Source organism: Microcaecilia unicolor, chromosome 1 (genome assembly GCF_901765095.1).
Source record: "Microcaecilia unicolor chromosome 1, aMicUni1.1, whole genome shotgun sequence".
Lineage (NCBI taxonomy): Eukaryota > Metazoa > Chordata > Amphibia > Gymnophiona > Siphonopidae > Microcaecilia > Microcaecilia unicolor.
In genome coordinates, this window is record NC_044031.1 from 228,639,166 (window position 1) to 228,665,930 (window position 26,765).

Sequence of the window (26,765 nt, forward strand, 5' to 3'; positions counted from 1 at the left end):
TCCCAGGACTTGAAGATAGTCCCTCACAGACGGAAGAAATGTCTGGAGGAATTGATGAATCAAGGTTTGTAACTTGAGAATTCAGGCTTCTGTAAGAAACAATCGGCCTCTCCGAGTGTCGAAGCACACTCCCAGATAATCCAGGGACTGAGACTGCTGGAGACGACTTTTCAATGAGTTGACTGCCCACCCAAGAGAGACTGCAGGAAATGGACCACTCACCCTGTGACCTGTAGACTCTCTTGGTACATCTTTGCTCTGATGAGTCAATTGTTCAGGTAAGGGTGAAAAAAAATTCCTTCCTTCCTGAGAGCCGCTGCCACTACCACCATCACCTTGGTAAAGGTGCGAGGGGCCGTCACGAGGAAATGCTGGCCCAGAATTGCGAAGCACAGAAAGCGCTGGTGCAGAGTACAAATTGGGATATGAAGATAGGCTTTGGTAAGGTCTAGAGCTGTCAAACCTTCTCCCGGCCACACGGCCATGATAACTGAGCGAAGTGTCTCCATACGAAAAGTGGAGACCCTGAGGGACCGAATGACCACCTTGAAGTCCAGAATCAGTGTGAAAGAAACCTCCTTTCTTGGGAATGACAAAATAAATGGAATACCAACCCTGTCTGATCTCTGCTGAGGGAACATGTCAAATGGCCTGGAGATTGAGAAGCATTTACAGAGTACACCTGGTGATGGCCACTTTGACTTAAGATTGGCAAGGGGACTCCAGAAATGCATCTGACAGCAGATGCGCAAATTCTAAGGCATACCCTTCTCAAATAACCTCCAACACCTACTGGTCGGAGATAATCTGGGCTCACCTCCGGTAGAACTACGCCAAATGCCCTCCCATGGGAACCAGAGGCTGAGCCCCAGCACCTTCATTGAGAGGGATGAGCGGGAGATTGGAAAGAGTCTCCTGTGTCCTTGTCCCTTCTACGAGCTCCACGAAAGGATTGATTCCCTCTGGAAAAAAGGAGATTGTTGCGCTGGAGCCACTTTGCCTGATCTGAAGTGACGAAAATTGCAACCTCGACCCAAAAACAAACTACGTCCCAAAACCTTAGGCTGGTCTTCTGGGAGTCTCGGGACCTTGGTTTCTCCCAGACTGCAGACCAACTTTTCTAAGTCCTCACCGAACAACAGAGAGCCTCAAAAAAGAAACTAACTGAGCTTAGACTTAGAAGCCGCATGAGCTGACCAACCTCAAAGCCAAAGAGACCTCCTAGCAGCTATTTCCAAAGCCATAGACTTGTCCGACGCCCGCAGCAAATCATACAAAGCATCTGCCAAAAAGGCAGAACCCATTTTCAGATTAGACACTTCAGCATCTATAGAGGACAAATCATCCAAGGATCTATCAATTACTCTTTTAGACCAGCGAAAGCAAGCTCTAGCAACCAAAGACCCGCCTCCAAGCGGTGATCCTGGATATCCATGGGCACTGTATTCTGCTTTGTGATCGCTGAGACCACCACATCCACTACAGGGGGCTTTAAAAGGACTTTGTCAGCTTTCACAACCAGATAAAGATGAACCATCGACTTAGTGGGTCGAAAAAATGAACCTGGAGCATCCTTCTGTGCCTGTATAATGTCCCTGATATCCTGATGTATAGAAAACGTTTTACCTGGCCTGCAGACTCCCTTTAACAGGAGATCCACCTTGCAAGGCTCTGCAGCTGGAGACTCCTCCTCCTTGAAACATAAGGTAGAAGATACCAAGGAAATTAATTCCTAAAGGTCTCCCTTGTGGAAAATTCTAAGTACAAAAGGGTCCTGACCAGAGTCTTCATCTAAAAGACCTCCCTGACAAAAATCTTATTCCACCAGGGAGGGCATCTCCTGATCTGGATCAGATCCTAAATCCACCTCCAGATCCCAGGACCCCCGGGGTCTCTGAGATGCCACTATCTGACCTTCCACTAATTTCCTCCCAGCTGAAAAGGAAGAAGAGCACGACTTGTGCAGTAAAAAGGCTTTATACATTTACATTACAAATTCTGGGGGAAAATCTCCTTCAGAGTTTGCAGGGAGAAGAGAAAGACCGATAGACTGAACCTGCCTAGGGGGAGGGGATGGGGACACAGACTGTTCTGCCGAACATGAGGACAAAATGGCGGCAATTCCCGCCATAATCAAAGCTGCCAATGCCTCTCTGTTTACTGACGATTCAGCACCCCCCCCCCCCCCAAGGGTAAGGCCGATAACCTAGCGGGAGAGAGACCCGGATCTGACTCTCCTTCAATGGCAGTACAAAATTAACACAGTCCACTCCCCCTACACAGCGTCGCCAACACACCACGCAGAATCGTAGCTTCTCTGCCATACCAGCAGGACAGACTGCGACACGGCTTTCACCCCCTGCTTTTTTTTTTTTTTTAACTGCAGCCGGCGAATCAGTACTGTGAGGAGGGCCTAGATAGCTGCTACTAAAAAACAAACAGGAGAGCCGTTTTGCCTGCTCAAGGTTTTTGTTTTTTTTTGCTTCACAAGACCAAATGCGGCTGCCTTTCCCTGTCTCAGGAAACTCTTCCCCTGAAGAGACTGAGGAGCCTTCAAGCACACACAGTGACCAGCACTAGCATAGGGAGGACCGGGGGGGGGGGGAGACCCAGCCATTCGGGTATAACACCCCCTAAGAGAGATCCCCCCCAAACCTCTGCCTCAAGAAACAGGTTCCAAGACACAGGTGCACAGAAGGACAGAAAAAAAGCCTCCACTAAAAAACAAATACAGAAAGAAGAGAGACTGAAAGGGCTGACCACCTTTCCTGCTGGAGCCTGAGAACACTGGATCTTTCTCTACCTAGCAAGGGCTTTTATTGGCTCTCTCTGTAGAGTCAGAATTCTCAGTCTCCACGTGATGGAAGGCGTGCACAACCCATAAGTCACTTACTGGGCCAGTCCGGAGGGATGCTAAGGAATTACATTCAATCTTTCTTGCTACTCTGTGCCCTAACAAGCCAGTAGAATGAGACAACTGATGATATAATCTCCCACTGCTGTGAAGCCAGTCTTGCAATAAGTGCTGTGAAATTTGTCCCCACAACAGCAGACACCATCTGATTAAACTTGTCTCCTGATGCGTAGTGGTAGTGGCATAGTGGAGAAGGGAATCTGTGTATGCAGTGTTGCAATAAGGAAAGAGGTGACACCCCTTGCTATGCAACATCCAGGGAAGCTGCTCCTCCCATCCCAGTTCTGATTTAAACCATTTTCCCCATGTGCAAGCCTTGTTTTTACCTCTTCGTTTCCTTTAAAAAGATTTTAAAAATTATATATATATTTTTTTCCTGCACCCTTCTCCTCTACCTGATAAGCTGTGTGTGTGAATGTTTCCCCTTTTAATTTTAAATAACCAGACCAAGCTAAATCATACTGTGTGTTGAGGTAGGCCCTCAAAGGCAAGACATCTGATTTTAACACCTTCCAAATTTCACAAGTGAAATGAGGAAGTGCATGATACATAAGAAATGCATTTGGGGCAAAAATCAACTCATGATAGCTCGAAAACCACTGGGCTGACTATAATAAAATTTTGTATCTGGACACACGGCATGAAATTGTGGATAGCTCTTGGTTTCTACTACCATAAACCATTTCTTTCCATTTATTTAACCCAGCATTATCCATCCACCTGGTCCAGTTGCTAACCACAAGGTGAGGTACAAACATAAAAAAATAACATAAACATAAATCAAGTAAAAAGAAACAACCAAACAATAAAACAAAATTTTAAAATATGCAAAATGAAAAACAGTGTGCTTTAAGTGCTAGACAGAAGACGTCTGTAGGATCTTTCTGAAGCTGAGATAATTTAACTCTAGGTTCAGCAGTCATGGAGGTTTATTCCAGAGTATTATTGGTACTGCTAAACTGAATGATCTAACCATAATCTTTGTTTGCTTTAGTCTCTAAAATAACAGCAATAGACTGAGGAAACTCAACCACAAAGAAAAAATGTTTTGCTTCACATAAAGCTAAAACATTTGATGCTGTTCTTGGACAACAAAAGATTCAAGAAGTTCTATGCAATGAAGAATGGGAAGAAGTCTACAAAATGCTCCGTATCAGATATTACCTTCTTGTGCAACCAGTTAACCCTCATTCTTGCATACTGCTGTCTACACCAATATTTAAAAGACTTATAGAGCTTCAGGTTGACCCACTGCCTTAACACTGCATGTGTATTATTGTTGCCCACTACTTCCTTTCCATTAGCAGACAGCACTAACAGCTTTTTACAAGGAATATAGGAGCCAATAAATTCTAATTAAGCTGTATTATCATCTAACCCTCTATATATTACTCCTGACGGAATTCTGCACAACTGTGAAGTGCAGAATTTGCACAGAATTCCCCTGGGAGCTGGCTAGCTGCCCCCTTCCCCTCCTGTTGTGCTGGCTGGCACCCCACCACCCCCCCCCCCCCCCCGGCCTACCTGAGAATGCCCTGGTGGTCTAGTAGCTTTTTCAGGGGTGGAACTGGCCCACAGCAGCAGAGGGTAGGAGAGTGGGGTATTTTCCTGCCCTGAAGAGGTACTCATGATGCAGCTCATCCTCCTCCTACCTACCTCACGGGAGAGTAAAGGGACAGCTGGAAAAAAAATACAGATGGCGTGTGAAGAGGGAGAGAGGGCTGTAAAAAAAGGTGGAAAGAGGGGGCTGTATAAAAAGGTGGAGAGAGGGAGAGGACTGTAAAAAAGGGTGGATACTGTGGGTGGGCGGATGGAGGGAGGGAGGGAGCTGCAAAAAAAAAAAAGGTGGATGCTGTGGGTGGGTGGATGGAGGAGAGGAGGGGGAGTGTTAAAAAGGTGAATGCTATGTGTAGGTACAGGGAGGGAGGGGGCTGTAAAAAAAATGGGTCGATGCTGTGGATGGAGAGGGCTATAAAAAAGTTGAATGATGTGGGTCAAAGGGGGAGGAAGCTGTAAAAAAGGTGGATGCTATTTATGGGTGCGGGGAGGGGAGCTGGAAAAATATAGATGGTGTGTGGATGCAGGGACGGGGGCTTTAAAAAGGTGGATGCTATGGGTGCTGGGAAAAATATGGATGGTATCTGTGTACAGGGAGAGGACTGTAATATTGGTTAAATGACAAAAACTTGCAGAATTTTGACTTTTTTTTTGTGCAGAATTCCAGCAGGAGTAATATATGATGCCAGAAGAGGGCATAATGTAGTGTTAATTTCATTTATTTATTAGGATTTATTTACCGCATTTTTGAAGGAATTCACTCAAGGCAGTGTACAGGGAAAGAGGAAAGGGAATGGGACTTGAGATACCGCCTTTCTGTGGTTACATTCAAAGCGGTTTACATATTATATTCAATCACTTATTTTGTACCTGGGGCAATGGAGGGTTAAGAGACTTGCCCAGAGTCACAATGAGCTGCAGTGGGAATTGAACCCAGTTCCCCAGGATCAAAGTCCTCTGCACAAACCACTAGGCTACTTACAGCAAAATTTATAGCAATAACTCTGACACTGTTTTAGACAATGATGCTATGAATCCATAGGTGGGAAAATGTGGGATACAAATGTAACAAATAAATAATTTAGTAGCATAACTAAAAACTGTTTAACATGTTTTATGGTAATTAAGAATTTAGTGAAAGAATCTTATACACATCAGTTGATGCCTTTAATCATTATCTCACCACCGATGTTAACTGACAATAGTTACAAACCCAGTTGAACAAACAATATTCTGTAAATACAAAAGGTGGTCTTAAAATTTTAAAGTACAGTAGAACCCCAATATAACACGATGATTGGAATCCATAAAATATCATTGCGTTAAATGTGGGGGGGTCAATAGAACAGGACCACAACTGAATCAAAAACTGATCTGTTACAAAAGATTTATTTGCTAAAAACCAAGACAGCATTCACATAATTGTGTGCATTATGGGTGAAGTACAGTATATACAACGTTAATGGAACACATAACACTATACTAGTACAGGAACATATCTAGCATGGTCTGTTTTCTTAATGTAAACTACTGGCTTCTTGCAACATCAAGGATTTTTTCATAGCTGTAAAATTTTGATGCTGCCCACATCCTGGGTCTCTCGCCATCTCAATCTTGCCTCAAGATGCTCTATAGCCTCTGACACTTTTGGTGGAGGAGCAGGAGGAACAGTCTTCTTTCTTATCATCAGCACTGTCTTCCGAGGGCATGATTGCGACCTTTCACTGAACATTTGCCACAATTTCGTCACCAATCACTTGCTCGTAAGTGGAGCACTCATCAATTGAAATCTAATTCAGGATATCATTATGCATGTGTTCAAAATGTTTTTTTTAATACCTCTACATGCCCTCTGGAGAAAAGCCAATAAAAAACTTCCTCGTGGACATGTTCCTCATCAAATATCGGTGAAGGGAATACAGATCCAAACCCCTTTACCCAGCATCACTCAATGCAAATTGCTGAGATAGCATCCCAGGCTTTTCCTCCGACGTGGCAAACTTTACAGAATAAGTGAAGACAGCGCTGCATCAACTTTGACAGTGTTATCTACCACCATCCTCTTTATTTTGTTTTAAACACTGAAATAATGCCTTGGTCCAGGGGCTGGATCTCCAAAGTTGTATTCTTTGATAGATAAGGTAAAATTATGTATCATACCTGATAATTTTCTTTCCATTAATCATAGCTGATCAATCCATAGACTAGTGGGTTGTGTCCATCTACCAGCAGGTGGAGATAGAGAGCAATCCTTTTGCCTCCCTATATGTGGTCATGTGCTGCCGGAAACTCCTCATTATGTCGATATCAAAGCTCCATCCGCAGGACTCAGCACCTAGAGAATTACACCCACAAAGGGACACTCTGCCCAGCTCACCACCGCCGAAACGGGGGAGGGGAATCAACCCAGCTCATCACCACACAAGTGGGGGAGGGGAATCCGTCCAGCTCATCCCCGCGGAGCGGGAGAGGGACACCACACCCGCCGATGCGGGGGGATGTGGCTTATCCTGCGACCGCAACCGCGGGAGGAGCTGGCTGACCCTAACACCGCCGAAGCGGGAGGGATATAATGCTACCCTACTGCCGCACGAAGCGGGAGGGAGCGCCGGCAGAATATAGGTCTCAATCCAGCCCCGTAAAACGGAGGGGAGAGGAATGCAGCAGCTCACTGTAACACAAAATCGTCTCAACTCCTGAAGAATTCCATCGAAAAAAAAACTTGAACACGAAGATCCTCCTGAATAGGAACTGAAGACTAAACTTGAACCTGAAATGCAACCAGAATATAAACAGTACAGATATCTGGGAGGGGCTATGGATTGATCAGCTATGATTAATGGAAAGAAAATTATCAGGTATGATACATAATTTTACCTTACATATCATCATGCTGATTAATCCATAGACTAGTGGGATGTACCGAAGCAGTACTCACCTAGGCCGGGACATAGAAATCCCTGACCGCAACACTGAAGCTCCAAACCGGGCCTCCGCCCGAGCAGCCACAGTCAAGCGGTAATGACGGGAGAAGGTATGAGCCGATGCCCAAGTTGCCGCCTTACAAATCTCTTCCAAGGAGACAGACCCGGCCTCTGCCATGGAGGCCGCCTGTGCTCTAGTGGAGTGAGCCTTCAGCTGGATAGGCGGCATCTTCCCCGCAGCCACATAAGCCGCTGCAATGGTTTCCTTGACCCATAGTGCCACTGTAGGCTTGGATGCCTGCAGACCCTTACGAGGACCTGCGAACAGCACAAACAGATGATCCGACTTTCGGAAATCATTGGTCACTTCCAAGTATCTGATGATGACTCGTCTCACATCTAGATATTTGAGAGCAGAATACTCCTCTGGGTAGTCCTCCCTGCGAAAGGAGGGTAAGCAGAGCTGCTGATTCACATGGAAACGAGAAACAATCTTGGGCAGGAAGGAAGGCACCGTGCGAATAGACACTCCTGCCTCAGTGAACTGCAGGAAGGGTTCCCGACATGATAGCGCCTGGAGCTCGGAAACTCGTCTGGCTGAAGTGATAGCCACCAAAGACTGCTTTCAACGTCAGGTCTTTCAGAGATGCCCTCGACAAGGGTTCAAAAGGCGGCTTCTGCAAGGCTCTTAGCACTAGATTGAGATTCCACGCAGGCACCACAGAGCGCACAGGAGGGCGTAGGTGATTAACTCCCTTGAGAAAGCACACCACATCTGGCTGCGAGGCCAGGGAAGCACCCTTCAGGCGACCCCTGAAGCAAGCCAGAGCCGCTACCTGGACTTTAAGGGAACTGAGCGACAAGCCTTTCTCCAGACCTTCTTGCAAGAACGCCAACACTGACGAAATTGGAGCAGTGAAGGGAGAAAGAGAGCCTGCCTCACACCACGATGCAAAGGTACGCCAAACCCTGGCGTAAGCAGTAGAAGTAGAGCGCTTCCTCGCTCTCAGCATAGTGGCAAGGACCTTGTCTAAGAAGCCCTTCTTCCTCAGACGCTGCCGCTCAATAGCCAGGCCGTAAGACCAAAGGGGGAGGGATCCTCCATCACCACGGGACCCTGATGCAACAGGCCCCGCACCGCTGGCAGCCGCAGAGGGACGTCCACCGAGAGCCTGATCAAGTCCGCATACCAGGGACGTCTGGGCCAGTCCGGACCCACCAGGATTATCCGACCCGGATGCTTTGCCACCCGGTCTAGCACCCTGCCCAACATGGGCCAGGGCGGGAACACACAGAGAAGCTCCCGTGTCGGCCACCGTTGGATAAGAGCATCTACTCCCAGAGATCGAGGGTCCCGTCCTCTGCTGAAAAAGCGCGGCACTTGGCAATTGGCCGATGACGCCATCAGATCTATGCTCGGCTGGCCCCAGTGCTTCGTGATGTCCAAGAACGCCTGAGCCGATAACTGCCACTCTCCGGGATCCAAGGTATGGCGACTGAGAAAGTCCGCTTTGACATTCATGACTCCCGCAATGTGGGCCGCCGACAGCTGTTCCAGGTTCACTTCCGCCCACTGGCATAGATTCATGGCCTCCTTGGCTAGAGGGGCGCTCTTGGTACCTCCCTGGCAATTGACATAGGCCATGGCCGTGGCATTGTCCGCCAACCGAATGGCTCTGAGTTCCAGGAGGTTGATAGACCACTTTGCCTCTACAGGAGACCAGAGGCCCTGCGCTGTCCTTCCCAAGCAGTGGGCTCCCCAGCCCGTCAATGAGGCGTCCGTCGTAACCCACTCCGAGGTCAAAAGAGGCATTCCTGCGGACAGCTTGTCTGTCCTCAGCCACCAGCTCAGCGCCTTGCGCACCGCTGGATCCAAGGGAAGGCGCACAGCGTAATCCTCCAACACTGGAGTCCATCACTGCAGCAGAGAGTGCTGTAGAGGTCTCATATGGGCCCTGGCCCAGGGCACTACTTCCATTGTGGCCGTCATAGAACCCAACAGCTGCACATAGTCCCAAGCCGAAAGAGGAGAGGCTACTAGGAACTGGTCCACCTGAGCCTGAAGCTTGACAATCCGATTGTCTGGCAGGAACACTCTGCCCACTTGGGTGTCGAAACGAACTCCCAGATACTCCAGGGACTGAGTCGGGCGCAGCTGGCTTTTCTCCCAGCTGATGATCCACCCCAGGGAGCTCAAAAGAGCAATCACCCGGTCTAAATCTCTGCCGCACTCTGCATAAGAGGGGGCTCGGGTCAACCAGTCGTCCAGATAAGGATGGACTTGTACTCTTTCCTTTCGTAGGAAGGCCACGATGACCACCATTACTTTGGAGAAGGTCCGCGGAGCCGTAGCCAACCCAAACGGGAGGGCTCTGAACTGGAAGTGTCAGCCAGGACTGCAAAACGCAGAAAGCATTGATGAGGAGGCCAGATGGGAATATGCAAGTAAGCTTCCTTGATGTCCAAGGATGCCAGAAACTCCCCTGCCTTCACTGCCGCTATAACAGAGCGGAGAATCTCCATTCGGAAGTGCCGAACTTTCAAGGCCCGATTGACCCCTTTGAGGTCGAGGATAGGCCGCACAGAACCTCCTTTCTTTGGTACCACAAAGTAAATGGAGTAACGCCCCTTGCCAAGCTGATCTTCTGGTACCGGAACGACCGCACCCAGGCGGATCAGATTGTCCAAAGTCTGCTGCACTGCCACAGCTTTGACCGGAGACTTGCAGGGAGAGTGCACAAACCCGTCCCTTAAGGGTCGGCAGAACTCTAGCTTGTAGCTGTCTCTAATGACTTCCAGCACCCAAGCGTCTGAAGTTACCCTGGTCCACTCGCCCAGAAACGAGGATAGGCGTCCTCCAATCTGCTCTGGGCCATGGACCAGGGCCCCGTCATTGGGTACGAGACCCTGGGGGAGGACCGGAGGACGCACCTCCGGGACGGCGGTCTCTGCGAAAGGAATGCTGCTTGGGGGAGAAGTTCCTCTTGAAGGAAGAGGGGGCAGAGGATCCCGACTTGCCCGGGCGATACCGACGGGCTTCCTGAAACCGTCCTTTGGAGGGACCGGGGCGGGCACCACTGGCCCGAGCCCTGACCTCCGGTAACCTCTTGCCCTTGGAATTGCCGAGATCGGTCACAATCTTGTCCAGCTCGACCCCAAAGAGCAGCTTGCCTTTAAAAGGCAACTTAGCCAAGCGAGACTTAGAGGCGTGGTCAGCAGACCAATGCTTCAGCCAAAGCCAGCGCCGAGCAGAGACTGTCTCAGCCATACCTTTAGCCGAGGCTCTCAAGACATCATACAGCAAGTCTGCCAAGTAGGCCAAGCCCGATTCCAGGGCCGGCCAATCAGCCCTCAAGGAAGGATCCGAGGGGGAAGCCCGCTGCACAATCATCAGGCATGCCCTGGCCACATAGGAGCCGCAAACTGAGGCCTGCAAACTTAAAGCAGCCGCCTCGAAGGACGACTTTAAAGCCGCCTCCAATCTTCTGTCTTTGGCGTCCTTTAGGGCCGTGCCACCTTCCACTGGCAACGCCATTTTCTTAGTCACCGCAGTGATTAAGGAGTCCACGGTAGGCCAAAGAAAGGCCTCCCGTTCGCCTTCAGGCAGAGGATAGAGGCGGGACATAGCCCTAGCCACTTTAACTACTACTACTATTACTACTATTTAGCATTTCTATAGCTCTACAAGGCATACGCAGCGCTGCACAAACATAGAAGAAAGACAGTCCCTGCTCAAAGAGCTTACAATCTAATAGACAAAAAAATAAATAAAGTAAGCAAATCAAATCAATTAATGTGAACGGGAAGGAAGAGAGGAGGGTAGATGGAGGCGAGTGGTTACAAGTGGTTACGAGTCAAAAGCAATGTTAAAGAGGTGGGCTTTCAGTCTAGATTTAAAGGTGGCCAAGGAAGGCTCGCTTCTGGGAAATCCCATTGAGCCGAAATCAAGGTGTGCATGGCTTGATGCACGTGAAAATTTCTAGGCAGGCGCTTCGTCCCAAGCATAATGGCAGAGCCAGCAGAGGCTGAGGGAGAGACGTCCTCCGGAGAGGAAATCTTCAAAATGCTCATGGCCTGCACTAACAGGTTGGGCAAATCCGCTGAGTGAAAGATCCGCACTGCAGAGGGGTCATCCACTCCATCCGAGCGGGAATCCGTCTCCTCCAAGGAATCCCCAAAGGACCGTTGGGAGAACTCAGATACGCTGCCCTCATCTACATCAGAGGAGACAGAGTCTTCTAGGGCCTGGAAATCCACCCGAGGGCGTTTGCTTCCGGAGGCCTCAACCCCTTTATCAGACAGGGGAGCAGGGGCAGCGTTTTGCATAAGAAAGGCCTGATGCAGCAGCAAAATGAACTCAGGGGAGAAACCCCCCAGACTGTGCACTTCTGCAGCCTGGGCCACGGCCCTAGACACACCCTCAACCGGCGCTCGCAAGAGCGGTGGAGAAACATGCTGCGCATCCAAAATGACGTCCGGCGCAAAACTCCGAGGAGACGCGCGGGAAGAACGGCGCATAACTTTTGCCGCTCTCTTGCCGTCGCCCGAATCAAGGGCAACCATAGCATTAATGTCTCCCACCTCGAGGGCGGCCCAAGAAGCCGTCCGAGCAGAGTGGCCGGCCAAAATGGGGGGGGGGGGGAGCAGCGGGGGATGGGCGCTTAAGGCGGGAAAAACCGCCGCACTGGAGGAATAACCAGGACACTGACCGGGCTCTAAACTGACGCCCACAAAAGGCGATTCAGGCTTTGAAACCCCCGCATCCCCGCTAGACGCGCACACGTGGTCCGGGGAGCGATTCTTCGTGCCCTCGCCCTCCGACGCCATAAGCCACGTGGAGACCAAACGGGGAATCCCCTGCCCGCTACAAAAGGTAAAAATTACCTGCTCCTCGCTCCGAGCTGTAACGAACCGGTGTCCCAGTGAGCAGCTGCAATAAACGCTGATATAAACGTTGAAATAAACGCCCTTAAAGGACATCCAAATTTTTTTTTTTTTTTTAACGGAGCCAGCGGAAGGGGGGAGAAAAGGAGGGACCTGGTACCACCAGGTTTGCACTTGCTCAAGAAGAGCCCTCAACCCCAGGTACTCAACAAAACCTAAGAATTAGGCTTGGAGACCTAGCCAGAGCTGCTGCTGTGTGTGACCACCACCTGCTGAGATAGAGAACATACTGAGGAGTTTCCGGCAGCACATGGCCACATATAGGGAGGCAAAAGGATTGCTCTCTATCTCCACCTGCTGATAGATGGACACAACCCACTAGTCTATGGATTGATCAGCATGATGATATGGAAGACACTTTGGCCCAGATGCACTAAAAAATTGTTAGAGCCCTTCCCTTACCGAAACGGTAAGGGAAGGGCATGCATCAAGGAATAGGAATGCAAATGAGCTGCTCATTGTAGCTCACTTGCATTCTCTATTCCATCGGTAAACAGTCGGCCCGTGGAGCATGCGTAGAGCAAGCCAAGCGTTATGCTGGCTGCTCTGCACATGTCAAGAACGTCCATTATGGACATGCTTCACTTTAAAAAACAAAACTTTAAAAACAAAAAAAGAGACGCGCGCATTTAGCGCAGCTCAGCCCCCCCCCCCCCCTTCAAGAGAGGGCTCAGCAGTTCCCCTTTCACAGGCTCCCTTCCTCCCTCCATGTGTTATCGGGATCCAAGAAGAAGGCACAGCTCCCTCCTCCAGGTGTATCTCAGCCAATCACAGCGCGTTTAGCTCGGCTAAACATGTTGTGATTGGCTCAGGGACTTCCAGGTCTCAACTGAGTGAAGCACTGCCAAAAAAGACGTTTTCATTATTGCAGGGGGGAATGACGGCCAAAATGGGCTGTCATCCCCCTCCCTGCTATAATAAAAACGTCTTTTTTTGGCAGTGCTTCACTCAGCTGAGACCTGGAAGTCCCTGAGCCAATCACAACGCGTTTAGCCGAGCTAAACGCGCTGTGATTGGCTGAGATAGACCTGGAGGAAGGAGCTGTAGCTTCTTCTTGGATCCCAATCACACACAGAGGGAGGGAGCGTGTGAAAGGGGAACTGCTGAGCCCTCTCTTGCTGTGGCTGTGCAGCTTTTCAGTCCGATTCTCGAGAAACATGATTTTTTCCTTCTGCTCTGCCTCCTCTCAGTGCTCCATTTTACGCTTGTCTTTCTCTTTTAAAGCATTTTTATTTGTCTGGCTTGCACGCATACTTAACGAGAGGTACAGACCTCTCGTTAGATTTTCCAGTGTTAAGGCAATCAGAAAAGGTTAGTGCATCTCATTACAATAGGGTTTCTACACAATTTGCTCATTTGCATTCCGTTTTCGTTAGCTGCTACCCGTCATCGGAAAAAAGTCTTTAGTGCATGCCAGGGTTTACTACTTGCTCGTTAATGGCTCGTTAAGTTTAGTGCATCTGGCCCTTTGATGTTATTATTGCAGCTCATAAGCTCTTCTGCTGGAAGGTGGTGCTGGGCAGTTATCCAGAAGCATGGTCTTTTTCTCTTGTACAAGTTTAGGTAAATGAACTCTTAACAACTGGAACAAAGGATCTATGAAACCAGTCTTGCTGTTTTGTATATTCAAAAGACAAAGGTTTCCTATTTACATGGTGAAAACACCTGGGTGATCTGTACTTCCAAATAATGAGTGGCTTTACTTTATGACTACCAGATTTATTCCACAGAAAAAAAGATGGTCACTCTGCCCTTCCTTTGTTTAAAGCCTTCCCTTTTGTGTACAGCATTCTTGGCTGCTAGTGTACTATCAGGTAACATTTTGAAACACAGTTCTGTTTCATCACAGTTGTTCACTTGATCCTCAGTCTACCCTCCTTCCACCAGCATTTCAAGTTCTCTTGGGTAAGAAAACTTGTTTTCTTGATTGTACTCCACTTTGATGGTATTCCCCAAGTATAAAATAAATTTAACCTGAACCTAAGAATGTGCTCCATTCTTGTCAGCCGAACAGGGCTCCCCTGAGTGAGACAAGGACTTGACTGATATGCCTCTTCTTGTATCTGTTGAGCCATCTGTTACTGGCTTTGAACTTAGACTCTGAGCCACCCCAGCACAGCCAGACAATGGCTGGAGTGTTTTTCGTCCAGGCATGGGGGTGGGCCCTGGCCATTGCTAGACACTGGCTGGAGTGTTTTTCATGTAGGCACAGGGGGTGGGGTAGACACTGCGGACAGAGGAGCTGTATGTAAAAAAAGGGGAGCCAAGACATAATCTCGTTATATGCAAGTGTTATTGCAGGGCGCGTCATATCAGGGTTCCACTGTATCCTTTAAACAACAGATTGTGCTTAATACAGGTTTCAGTGCATTGTCAATAACAGTAAAACTGGCCACAAGATCAAAAGGTATATCAATACATGATCACTTTATGCGGCAGATTTTTTTTTTCCCTAGCAGTTTCCTCTTGCTCCTTGGTAGTTGGAGTCTGCTGCCAAGGACCTTTACCACACCCAGTGTGGTCATTACAGTGACTAACAGAACTTCTTCTAGAACCCTGCAACCAACTGCATATAATTGTGCTTATTGCATTATTGGTTGAATCTGTTATACCTATATTATGCATTGTGTGTGTGGAGAGGGGGGGAAGAGAGAGAGAGAGAGAGAGAGAGAGAGATTTTAACTCATGTTGGGCTATAAAGATGGGGATGCATAAGAAAGTTGCTTAATATAAAAGCTATTCTCTGTAGACAGGAGGATTAATCAGGGACATAAGAGAATGAATATTATCTGATGGTGCCAGGATAGGGCAACACTCCCACAGCTAGTATAAAGTTCTGAGCAGGTGTGGCCCTTCCCACATGCAGCAGTCACTTCAGTTAGTTTAAAAGCTTGCAAGCAACTTTCAAGGACATGGTATGAATGTGTGCTTAATGATGAACTGAAACCTTTCTGTTGAACCTTGTGGATAGTTTCTTCAGCAGTGAGTCAACTCTGAAGTTCAGTGCAATTTAGCATTGCCACTAAATGTCCTTTTGATTTTTCATGTTCTGCCAATCTTGTATTGACATAGGGCCACTGGTTGAATCCAGTACTAGTCAAGGCATTTTATACATCATTTCCAAAAATGCAACAATAAAAAATATATATATATCTTGTTTGCTGACACGGAGTATATCACCCATGGGCGATTAATGATTTCACTATTTGGAAGCTTTCTTTTGCAATGGACTTGTGAGAAATGTCTTCCATTTTCGTTGCAAGGAAATTCTTCCAAAAGAACTTTAAATGGTCTTTTATTCACTAAACAGTCTTTCTGGCCAGGTGGCTGGATCATCTGATATGGTTACACTTTCAAGGCTTTTAGGGTTTTCATAATCTTCTGCCACTTAAATGTTCAAGGGAAAATTAGGTTCTTACCTTGGTAATTGTCTTTCCTTTAGTCATAGCAGATGAATCCATTACGAGTGGGTTGTGTCCATCAACCAGCAGGGGGAGATAGAGAGCACTGAAAAACCATAGTGTCTCTTGGCCAGCTAGCTCCATCTGCCTCGTCAGTATTTGAAGCTTCCAAAGCAGTGTTACACCGCAAAGCATAATAACATGAACTTTCCTCACAGCAGATGAACGCCCCAAAACTGGAGCTATAATTCAAAGGAGGGATTGAACTCATCCTCCTGGAGGGAATGAACTCATCCTCCCGTAACTGAACAGAAATCCTGAAGACTGTTTTCAAACTTCTCCCAATGAGGGAACATATCTACAGGAAAAACTGAACATAAAAGGAACATAAATCACATAATGAACCACTGAGGGAGGGCTCATGGATTCATCTGCTATGACTAAAGGAAAGAAAATTACCAAGGTAAGAACCTAATTTTCCCTTCCTTGTCATCAAGCAGATGAATCCTTTATGAGTGGGATGTATCAAAGCAATCCCTAGACAGGGTGGGAACAAGCCACACCACGCGCAAGCACTTGTGCTCCAAAAAGCGCGTCTCTCCTTGCAGACGCATCCAGCCTGTAATGTCGGACAAACGAGCGCTTAGAAGCCCAAGTAGCTGCACTACTTATCTCTTGAAGAGAGAGTGCTCCAGTTTCTGCCCAAGAAGAGGAAATCGCTCTTGTGGAGGCCGGCCAGATAGCAGATCTGCTGAAAAGATAGCTTCTTTGAGCCAACAGGCTATAGTGGCCTTAGACGCTGGAGACCCTCTGCGCGGACCTGACAAAAGAACAAAAAGATGGTCAGAGGTCCTGAAGGCATTTGACATGCGCAGATATTGCAACAGAGCCCTTCGCACATCCAGAAGGTGCAACTGCCCATAGGCTTCTGGAAACTCCTTTTTAGAAAAGGAGGGCAGGAAAATAGGCTGGTTTAGGTGAAACGCTGAAACCACCTTAAGCATGAAGGAAGGCACCGTACTCCGGACTCTGAGAATTGCAGAAATTGGTCTCGACAGGACAGCGCCTGGAGCTCAGATACCCATCATTCCATGCTACCAGTCCCAGGGCAAGCAGGGGCTTCCCCATAGACTATGGACATTTCCTCCAGGAACTTGTTCAAACCTTTTTTTAAACTCAGATACACTAACCGCTGCTACTACATCCTCTAACGAGTTCCAGAGCTTAACTTAGTCACTGAGTGAAAAAAATATTTCCTCCTATTTCTTTTAAAAAGATTTCATTGTAATCTCATCAACTGTCCTCTAGTCTTTGTAGTTTCTGAAAGAGTAAAAAAAAAAAAAAAATTGATTCACTTTTACCTGTTCTACACCACTCGGGATTTTGTAGACCTCAATCATATCTCCCCTCAGCCGTCTCTTTTCCAAGCTGAAGAGCCCTAACCTCTTAAGCCTTTCCTAATTTGAGAGGAGTTCCATCCCCTTTATCATTTTGGTCGCTCTACTTTGAGCCTGTTCAATTCTGCTATATAGTGAATGATACATACCTGTAGCAGGTGTTCTCCGAGGACAGCAGGCTGATTGTTCTCACGACTGGGTGACGTCCGCGGCAGCCCCCACCAACCGGAAGAAGCTTCGCGGGCGGTCCGCACGCAGGGCTCGCCCACCGCGCATGCGCGGCCGTCTTCCCGCCCGTGCGCGACCGTTCCCGCCAGTTGAATGACAAGCAAAAAAGATGAAACGCAACTCCAAAGGGGAGGAGGGAGGGTAGGTGAGAACAATCAGCCTGCTGTCCTCGGAGAACACCTGCTACAGGTATGTATCATTCACTTTCTCCGAGTACAAGCAGGCTGCTTGTTCTCACGACTGGGGTATCCCTAGCTCTCAGGCTCACTCAAAACAAGAACCCAGGTCAATTGAGCCTCGCAGCGGCGAGGATACAACAGAAAATTGACCTACGAAGAACAACTAACAGAGTGGAGCCTGACCAGAATAAATGCGGGTCCTGGAGGGTGGAGTTGGATTTACACCCCAAACAGATTCTGCAGCACCGACTGCCCGAACTGGCTGTCGCGTCGGGTATCCTGCTGGAGGCAGTAATGTGATGTGAATGTGTGGACAGATGACCACGTCGCAGCCTTGCAAATCTCTTCAATAGTGGCTGACTTCAAGTGGGCCACTGACGCTGCCATGGCTCTAACACTATGAGCCGTGACATGACCCTCAAGAGCCAGCCCAGCCTGGGCGTAAGTGAAGGAAATGCAATCTGCTAGCCAATTGGAGATGGTGCGTTTCCCGACAGCGACCCCTAGCCTGTTAGGGTCGAAAGAAACAAACAATTGGGCGGACTGTCTGTGGGGCTGGGTCCGCTCCAAGTAGAAGGCCAATGCTCTCTTGCAGTCCAATGTGTGCAACTGACGTTCAGCAGGGCGGGTATGCGGCCTGGGGAAGAATGTTGGCAAGACAATTGACTGGTTAAGATGGAACTCCGACACCACCTTCGGCAGGACCTTTGGGTGGGTGCGGAGCACTACTCTGTTGTGATGAAATTTGGTATATGGAGCATGAGCTACCAGGGCTTGAAGCTCACTGACCCTACGAGCTGAAGTAACTGCCACCAAGAAAATGACCTTCCAGGTCAAGTACTTCAGATAGCAGGTATTCAGTGGCTCAAAAGGAGGTTTCATCAGCTGGGTGAGGACGACGTTGAGATCCTATGACACTGCAGGAGGCTTGATAGGGGGCTTTGACAGAAGCAAGCCTCTCATGAATCGAACGACTAAAGGCTCTCCAGAGATGGCTTTACCTTCCACACGATAATGGTAAGCACTAATCGCACTAAGGTGATTCCTTACTGAGTTGGTCTTGAGGCCAGACTCTGATAAGTGCAGAAGGTATTCAAGCAGGTTCTGTGCAGGGCAAGAACGAGGTTCTAGGGCCTTGCTCTCACACCAAACCTCCTCCACTTGAAAAAGTAACTTTTTCGTGGAATCTTCCTAGAGGCAAGCAAGACACGGGAGACACCCTCCGACAGACCCAACGCAGCGAAGTCTACACCCTCAACATCCAGGCTGTGAGAGCCAGAGACTGAAGGTTGGGGTGCAGCAACGCTCCGTCGTTCTGCGAAATGAGAGTCGGAAAACACTCCAATCTCCACGGTTCTTCTGAGGATAACTCCAGAAGAAGAGGGAACCAGATCTGACGGGGCCAAAAGGGCGCTATCAGAATCATGGTGCCGCGGTCTTGCTTGAGCTTCAGTAAGGTCTTCCCCACCAAAGGTAGGGGAGGATAAGCATACAGGAGGCCGGTCCCCCAATGAAGGAGAAAGGCATCCGACACTAGCCTGCCGTGTGCCTGAAGTCTGGAACAGAACAGAGGCAGCTTGTGGTTGGTCTGAGAGGCGAAAAGGTCCACCGAGGGGGTGCCCCACTCTCGGAAGATCTTGCGTACCACTCTGGAATGAAGCGACCACTCGTGTGGTTGCATGGCTCTGCTCAGTCTGTCGGCCAGACTGTTGTTTACACCTGCCAGGTATGTGGCTTGGAGGAGCATGCCGAACTGGCAAGCCCAACGCCACATCCCGACGGCTTCCTGACACAAGGGGCGAGATCCGGTGCCCCCCTGCTTGTTGGTGTAATACATTGCAACCTGATTGTCTGTCCAAATTTGGATAATTTGGCAGGACAGCCGATCTCTGAAAGCCTTCAGTGCATTCCAGATCGCTCGGAGCTCCAGGAGGTTGATCTGCAGATCCTTTTCCTGGAGGGACCACAGACCCTGGGTGTGAAGTCCATTGACATGAGCTCCCCACCCCAGGCGAGATGCATCCGTCGTCAGCACTTTCGTGGGCTGTGGAATTTGGAATGGACGTCCCAGGGTCAAATTGGTCCGAATGGTCCACCAGAGCAGTGAAGTGCGGCAACTGGTGGAGAGGCGGATGACATCTTCTAGATTCCCGGTGGCTTGGAACCACTGGGAAGCTAGGGTCCATTGAGCAGATCTCATGTGAAGACGAGCCATGGGAGTCACATGGACTGTGGAGGCCATATGACCCAGAAGTCTCAACATCTGCCGAGCTGTGACCTGCTGAGACGCTCTGGTCTGCGAAGCCAGGGACAGGAGGTTGTTGGCCCTCGCTTCGGGAAGGAAGGCCTGAGCCGTCTGGGTATTCAGCAGAGCTCCTATGAATTCCAGAGACTGGGTTGGCTGGAGATGGGACTTTGGGTAATTTATCACAAACCCCAGCAGCTCCAGGAGTTGAATAGTGCACTGCATGGACCGGAGGGCTCCTGCCTCCGAGGTGTTCTTGACCAGCCAATCGTCGAGATATGGGAACACGTGCACTCCCAGCTTGCGTAGATACGCCGCTACCACCACGAGGCACTTTGTAAACACCAGTAGGGCAGAGGCGAGCCCAAAGGGCAGCACACAATACTGAAAATGCCGTGTGCCCAGGTGGAATCTGAGATACTGTCTGTGAGCTGGCAGTATCGGGATGTGAGTGTATGCGTCCTTTAAATCCAGGGAACATAGCCAATCGTTTTTCTGAATCATTGGCAAAAGGGTGCCCAAGGAAAGCATCCTGAACTTTTCTTTGACCAGGAATTTGTTCAGGCCTCTCAGGTCTAGGATGGGACGCATCCCCCCTGTTTTCTTTTCCACAAGGAAGTACCTGGAATAGAATCCCTGCCCGGGTGGTACGGGCTCGACCGCATTAGCGCTGAAAAGGGCGGAGAGTTCCTCTGCAAGTACCTGCTTGTGATGGGAGCTGAAGGATTGAGCTCCCGGAGGACAATTTGGTGGCAGGGAGGCCAAATTCAGGGCGTATCCGCACCGCACTATTTGGAGAACCCACTGGTCGGAGGTTATGAGAGGCCACCTTTGGTGAAAAAATTTCAACCTCCCTCCGACCGGCAGATCGTCCGGTACGGACACTTTGAGGGCAGCTATGTTCCCATGGATCCAGTCAAAAACCCGTCCCCGGCTTTTGCTGTGGAGGCGCAGGGGGCTGCTTAGGCGCACGCTGTTGACGAGAACGAGCGCGCTGGGGCTGTCCCTGTGCCTGACGAGGCCTTCGGGCCGGCTGGGTGTACCTACGCTTGGTAAAAGCATAGGGTGCAGCCTGCCGGGCCCGGGAAAAACGTCCACCTGCTGAGGTGGATGCTGAAGGCGCCCGGTGGGAGAGCTTGTCGAGGGCGGTTTCCCGCTGATGCAGTTGGTCCACCAGCTGCTCGACCTTCTCACCAAAAATATTATCCCCCCGGCAAGGGACGTCAGCCAGTCTCTGCTGGGTGCGGTTGTCCAGGTCAGAGGCACGCAGCCATGAGAGCCTGCGCATCACTATACCTTGGGCCGCAGCACGAGATGCTACGTCACAGGTGTCATATATACCCCTGGACAGGAACTTTCTGCACGCCTTCAGCTGCCTGACCACCTCCTGAAAAGGCCTGGACTGCTCCGGCGGGAGCTTGTCAACCAGGTCCGCCAGTTGCTTCACATTGTTCTGCATGTGGATGCTCGTGTAGAGCTGGTAAGACTGGATGCGGGTCACGAGCATGGAAGATTGGTAGGCCTTCCTCCCAAACGAGTCCAGAGTGCGAGACTACCGCCCCGGGGGCGCCGAGGCGGTATCCCTCGAACTCCGTGCCCTCTTGAGAGCAGAATCCACGACCGCCGAGTCATGAGGCAATTGGGGCCGCATTAACTCTGGGTCCGAGTGGATTCTGTACTGGGACTCTGCTTTCTTGGGGATGTTGGGATTAGATAATGGTCTCATCCAGTTCCGAAGCAGTGTCTCTTTGAGGACATTGTGCAACGGTACCATGGAGGACTCTCTAGGTGGTGATGGATAATCGAGGACCTCGAGCATCTCAGCCCTCGGCTCTTCCACAGAGACTACGGGGAAGGGAATGCATATAGACATATCCCTGACAAAGGAGGCAAAGGAGAAGCTCTCAGGAGGCGAGAGCTTTCTCTCTGGTGAAGGCGTGGGGGTCGGAGGGAAGGCCCACAGACTCCTCTGAGGAGAAATATCTGGGGTCCTCCTCCTCCCCCCACGAGGCCTCTTCCTCGGTGTCGGACATAAGCTCATGCAGCTGAGTCCTCAACCGGGCCCGGCTCGACGTCGAGGCACTGAGGCACCGAGGCCTCGGTGTCGTGGAGCGGTGGACTCCCGCGCCGGCGGGGACAAAGCTCCCTCCATCGACGTCGACTCCACCTGCGTGGCGGTCGAGACCGGCGCCGCAAGCGGCGTCGAAGGCCTCGGCACCGGGCTAGAGCTCGCCGGCGCCACAGTCAACGGCACCGAGGGCGCAAGCACCCCCGGCGCTGGCACAGTCTGGCGCATCAGCCCTTCCAGGATCCCCGGAAGGATGGCTCGGAGGCACTCGTCCAGGCCCGCTGCCGGGAAAGACGGGGGGGCCGTTAGAGGCGTCGGTGCCGGAAGCTGCTCGGGTCCAGGAGACTGCACCGAAGTGCTGGGACCCTGACGCGTCGGTACCTCCACTACCGAGGGGGACCTCTCCTCTCGACGCTGACTCGGCGTCGACTCCTCTCCGGTGCCGGGGGCCGGACGTATTGATAGCGACCGATGACGGTGCTTCTTTGTTTTCTTGCGATGCCCGTCATCGGCGCTAGGCGGCATGGAGGAGGAGGAGGTCGATCCCCCTCGGTCTCGAGGGACCGGGTCAGACAGGGTTCGGTCCCGAGGGCCATGGGCAGAGGGAGTGACCGGGGCCGATTGCCCACGCGGCCAATCACCCCTACCATCACCAGAGGACCGGCGGGCCGACGGGACCTGTGCTCCTGGGGTCGATGCCATCGGTGCCGATTTCGCGTCATCGATACCGGTACCGAAGAACCGGCCGTCGATACCGATGCCGTCGAGGTCGACGTCGAGGGGCCGGCGCAAGTTCCAAAAAGACGGTCCCGAAAAACTTGCCTCGCAACTTGAGTCCGTTTCCAGAGACCAAGACACAAAGTACACGACTTGGTATCGTGCTCCGTCCCGAGGCACTGGAGGCACCAAGCGTGAGTGTCGGTCTGCGAGATAGGCCGGCCGCACCGACCACACTTCTTAAATCCACTCGGGACCTTCGAGGACATCGACGGAAAAATCGCGTCGGAGAAATCAAAGTTGTCGATGGTGGCGGGAAAATCACACCTCGAAAAACAACTCGACCGCGCAGCCACAAGGCCGCAACGCGACGCCCCCGCTAGAAAACGAGGGAAAATACAGCGCGTTCTCTTTTTTTTTTTTTTTTACAGAAAAGAAAATTTTTAAGAACGCGGAACCAAATAAAACGAAAAATAAACGAAGGTTCGCGAACAACGCGACGGTTTTCCGGGGCTGAGGAAGAGAGAGAGGTGAACACGTCTCTCTCCAGGCGCGGAAAAGAAAAGACTGGCGGGAACGGTCACACACGGGCGGGAAGACAGCCGCGCATGCGCGGTGGGCGTGCCCTGCGTGCGGACCGCCCGCGAAGCTTCTTCCGGTTGGTGGGGGCTGCCGCGGACGTCACCCAGTCGTGAGAACAAGCAGCCTGCTTGTCCTCGGAGAACTTTTTTGAGATATGGCAACCACAATTGAATGCAATACTCAAGGTGATGAAGCATCATAGAGCAATAGAAAGGCATTACAGAAATTCTCGGTCTTATTTACCATCCCTTTCCTAATAATTCCTAGCATCCTGTTTTCTTTTTTGGCTGCCGCCACTACACACTGGGTAGATTTCAGCATATTGTCTACAATGACACCTAGATCTTTTTCTTGGGTGCTGACTCCCAAAGTGGACCCTAGCATCAAGTAACTACTAAACCACACACTCCCGAAATCTCTACATATAGTGGGTTTCCACATTTAAATAGCCACTTTGTAAAATCCGTTGCTGTTCCTCAGTTTGTTAGCCTCCCTAATTTCTGATAACATTTCTACATCTCTCTTCATTCTGGCCAGGTGGACCGTAGTACACTCCTATCATTATCCTTTTCCTCTTTAGACATGGAATTTCAATCCATAGGGATTCCAAGATGTGTTTTGTGTCTTGCAGAATTTTCTGACCTCATTTGCAACTCTCTTTTAGTCTCTTATTTTCTTACTCCTGTTACTCTACCTTATCTATGTATATGTTCCATCTTTGCTTATATCCTACACTGTCTATTAAAATGTTCTATTACGTATTGTGCTGACATTGTAAGTAGTATCCTATTTCTTATGTTTTATTTTATTTAGCTACATTGACCCCTGAGGCAGGCCTTAGCGCCGAAACATGGCCGTGTCGGGTCATTTTTATGCTTGTCAGAATTTAAGAAATCTTTGTATATCCTCATTGAGTTCTCCTCACTTTCTTTCTCCGTGCAAGTAGTGTACTGTGCCATACTTTGTACTGTTTGCATATTTTTACTGCTGTAATTGTCTATTGCTTATGTTTGACTTATCCTTGCTGTATACCGCCTTGAGTTAATTCCTTAATGCTGGTATTACTACATGGAAACCTTGAATAGGGCTTCCAAAATAATGCCCATAGTGTAGTAAAAACAGAACTAGCAGCCTGTTTGTTATGACATAGAGCTCTATATCTACCTTAGTCTAATTGGTAACCCAGCATTTCAGGTGGCCAGTTTAATTGTAGGGTTTGGGAGACCAAAAAATAAATATTTTAATTATTTCAATGATAGTGCAAAGTGTGTTCATACAGCATAATAATGCTGATGGCACATCTCTTACCTCTTTCACTGAAATCATCTACAAGAATGATCTCTTCCAGAAGATGTCGTGGAGAACGGTTGATCACACTGTGGACTGTTCGTAAAAGAGTGCTCCAAGCTTCATTGTGGAAGACTATCACCACACTGGTTGTGGGCAAGTTGTCTGGATATACTTTTGTTTTACACCTACATATAAAAACAAAAGCCATGATTCAGAGTATAACAGTAAAACCTTTCTAAATTCTTTTAGGACAAAGAAGAAACAAACCTGCAACAAGTGAAGTTGAAATAGGCAGAGCAGTGGGAGAAAATGGTGGCCTCAGCTTTCTGCTCCACCACTGAAACGGCATTACTATTGGGGAAATTCAGTGCAACTGCACAGGGTTCACCTCTGGTGCAGTATTTTAGATTTTAGGGAAGAAGGTGCCTGCATGGACCTGGGATCAGCAGTGTACCACAATACACAGGACCAGGGGAATGACAGTTCACACCTGAAGCCTTGGGGAGAGAGAGGAGGGGGCTGGGGAGAGGTAGGAGGAGAAAGCTACAGCTTGATACCCCACAAGACCCTGGAGAAAAAAAAAAAAAAAGTAGTAGTTTCAGTGTCACACATTGATATGTAATAAAGGGAGTATAATGTTCAGGATAGCAAGAGCACAATGGAACCAGAGTGGATAAAAAAAAACAACAGGTGCTACTGGTTAAGTTGAGCCTGGGCTTGAGAGGAGAAACACAAAGTGATAAAGAGTTGAGGGAAACCGGAGAATTGGGGATGTGCCAGAAGAGACCACTATTTCACAAAGCTTTAAAGATCACACTATACAGTCCCCATTGTTACCTTTCCCCTCACTCAAAAATAAAAAAAAACCTATCCCAGTGTTTGTGGTTTGCTATTTTATGCCAAAAAACAGTACCTGTGTTATCACAGCAATAGAATGCTCAATAGATTTTCATAGTGTATCCAAATGGATAAATTTTGTGAACACCATGACAGAAAAGAAACTCTTGAAAGCCAAATTATGCTTGGTATGACATCAAAACATGTATATATCAGAGTCACATCCCTGAGTTTAAACTAGGGCTTTTCATCTGATAGTATTCCTCTTCCAGTTTTGAAATGCTCTCTTTGTGAACTCTTAATTTAAAGGTAGGGTTATTGGAAAAAAAATAGCAGTAAATCAGATCCATATCTTAAAGTGTATCTGTAGTTACAGCTCTATGCAAACCTTTAGGTACCCCTGGTCAAAATGTATGCTTTAATGAATCCCTCAGAGAACAGAAGTCTACATAACCTCCACATGGTACAAAGTTAAACACTACAGGAGATTGCAGTTTATTCAAAATACAGGGGTTAAACTTATCATAGAAGAACGCAGCTCATTTTCCACAGGAAGTTTGGAGGATTGCCGAGGGGGGAGACGGCGAGAGAGATACCAGAGCGCAGGGCAGGCAGGAGGAAGAGGGAGACAGTCCAGACAGCTAGCATTGAAACTGTAGTATAGAGGCGATAAACCTCGGCTCAAAGCAGCAGCAGGACTCAGAAAAACACATAGTTGCAGCAGCAGAAGCAGCAGCAGCAAAAAATACTTAGGGGTGGGCCCTTTTGTCAGGGGGCTCATTTGTCACGGGCCAAATCGTGGGAAGGCCCTTTTGTCAGGGGCTGATTTGCCAGGGGATATTTTGATGGGTGTTTTTTGTCGGGGCTAGTTTCTGTTTGGGTTTTTTTTTTTTGTCAGGGTTATTTTGACCAGGTACCATAAATACTGCCTCCATCATATATAAATTATTTATGTTGTTCCAAAAAATTAAAAAAAAAGCCATTAACTGCTTTAAGGACAGTGTGGGAACATGATTTGGATTTTACTAGGGGGGTGGGGGGGGGGGGGGGGCGCGGAATTTAGTTGGGAAAAACTGTAGCTTAATGTATTTAAAACGTTCAAGTCCCCCTCCCTCACTCAGTCAATGTATTTCCTGTTTCATAGAAGTTATTGGGCTCCAATGAAGCAGGCTAGATGCCGTGCTGATGCAGGGAATCGGTGCTAGACTTGCACAACTTAGGTTGGAACATTACCTCATGTTTTATATACGAGTGTGCGTCTTTGAAAGATTACTGGAGTGGGATTTGGTCCATATTTCTGATGTCTTGAACGTGCACGCCGCCTGAATGAACTCCGAGGAGGTACGCTTTTAAAATTTAAGAGGAGAAGGGGGGTTCCTGGTGCTGGGAGGGAGGGCAGGATGATGGATGGTTGCTTGTTTGGTTGAAGGGAGGGCGAGCGGGAGGCAGGCCTGGTGCTGGCAGGGAGGGAGGCAGCCCTGG

At 49.1% G+C, this 26,765-nt stretch overlaps 1 protein-coding gene across 2 annotated transcripts in view; it reads right to left on the reverse strand.

Moving 5' to 3' along the window:
* GALNT1 (polypeptide N-acetylgalactosaminyltransferase 1) overlaps positions 1-26,765 on the reverse strand; it is a 214,007-nt gene that overhangs the window by 99,898 nt on the left and 87,344 nt on the right. For both annotated transcript variants that reach the window (XM_030204622.1, XM_030204632.1), the window contains exon 3: positions 24,465-24,631. In XM_030204622.1, the coding sequence (XP_030060482.1) occupies positions 24,465-24,631 (167 nt within the window). The remainder of the gene's footprint in view (positions 1-24,464; positions 24,632-26,765) is intronic.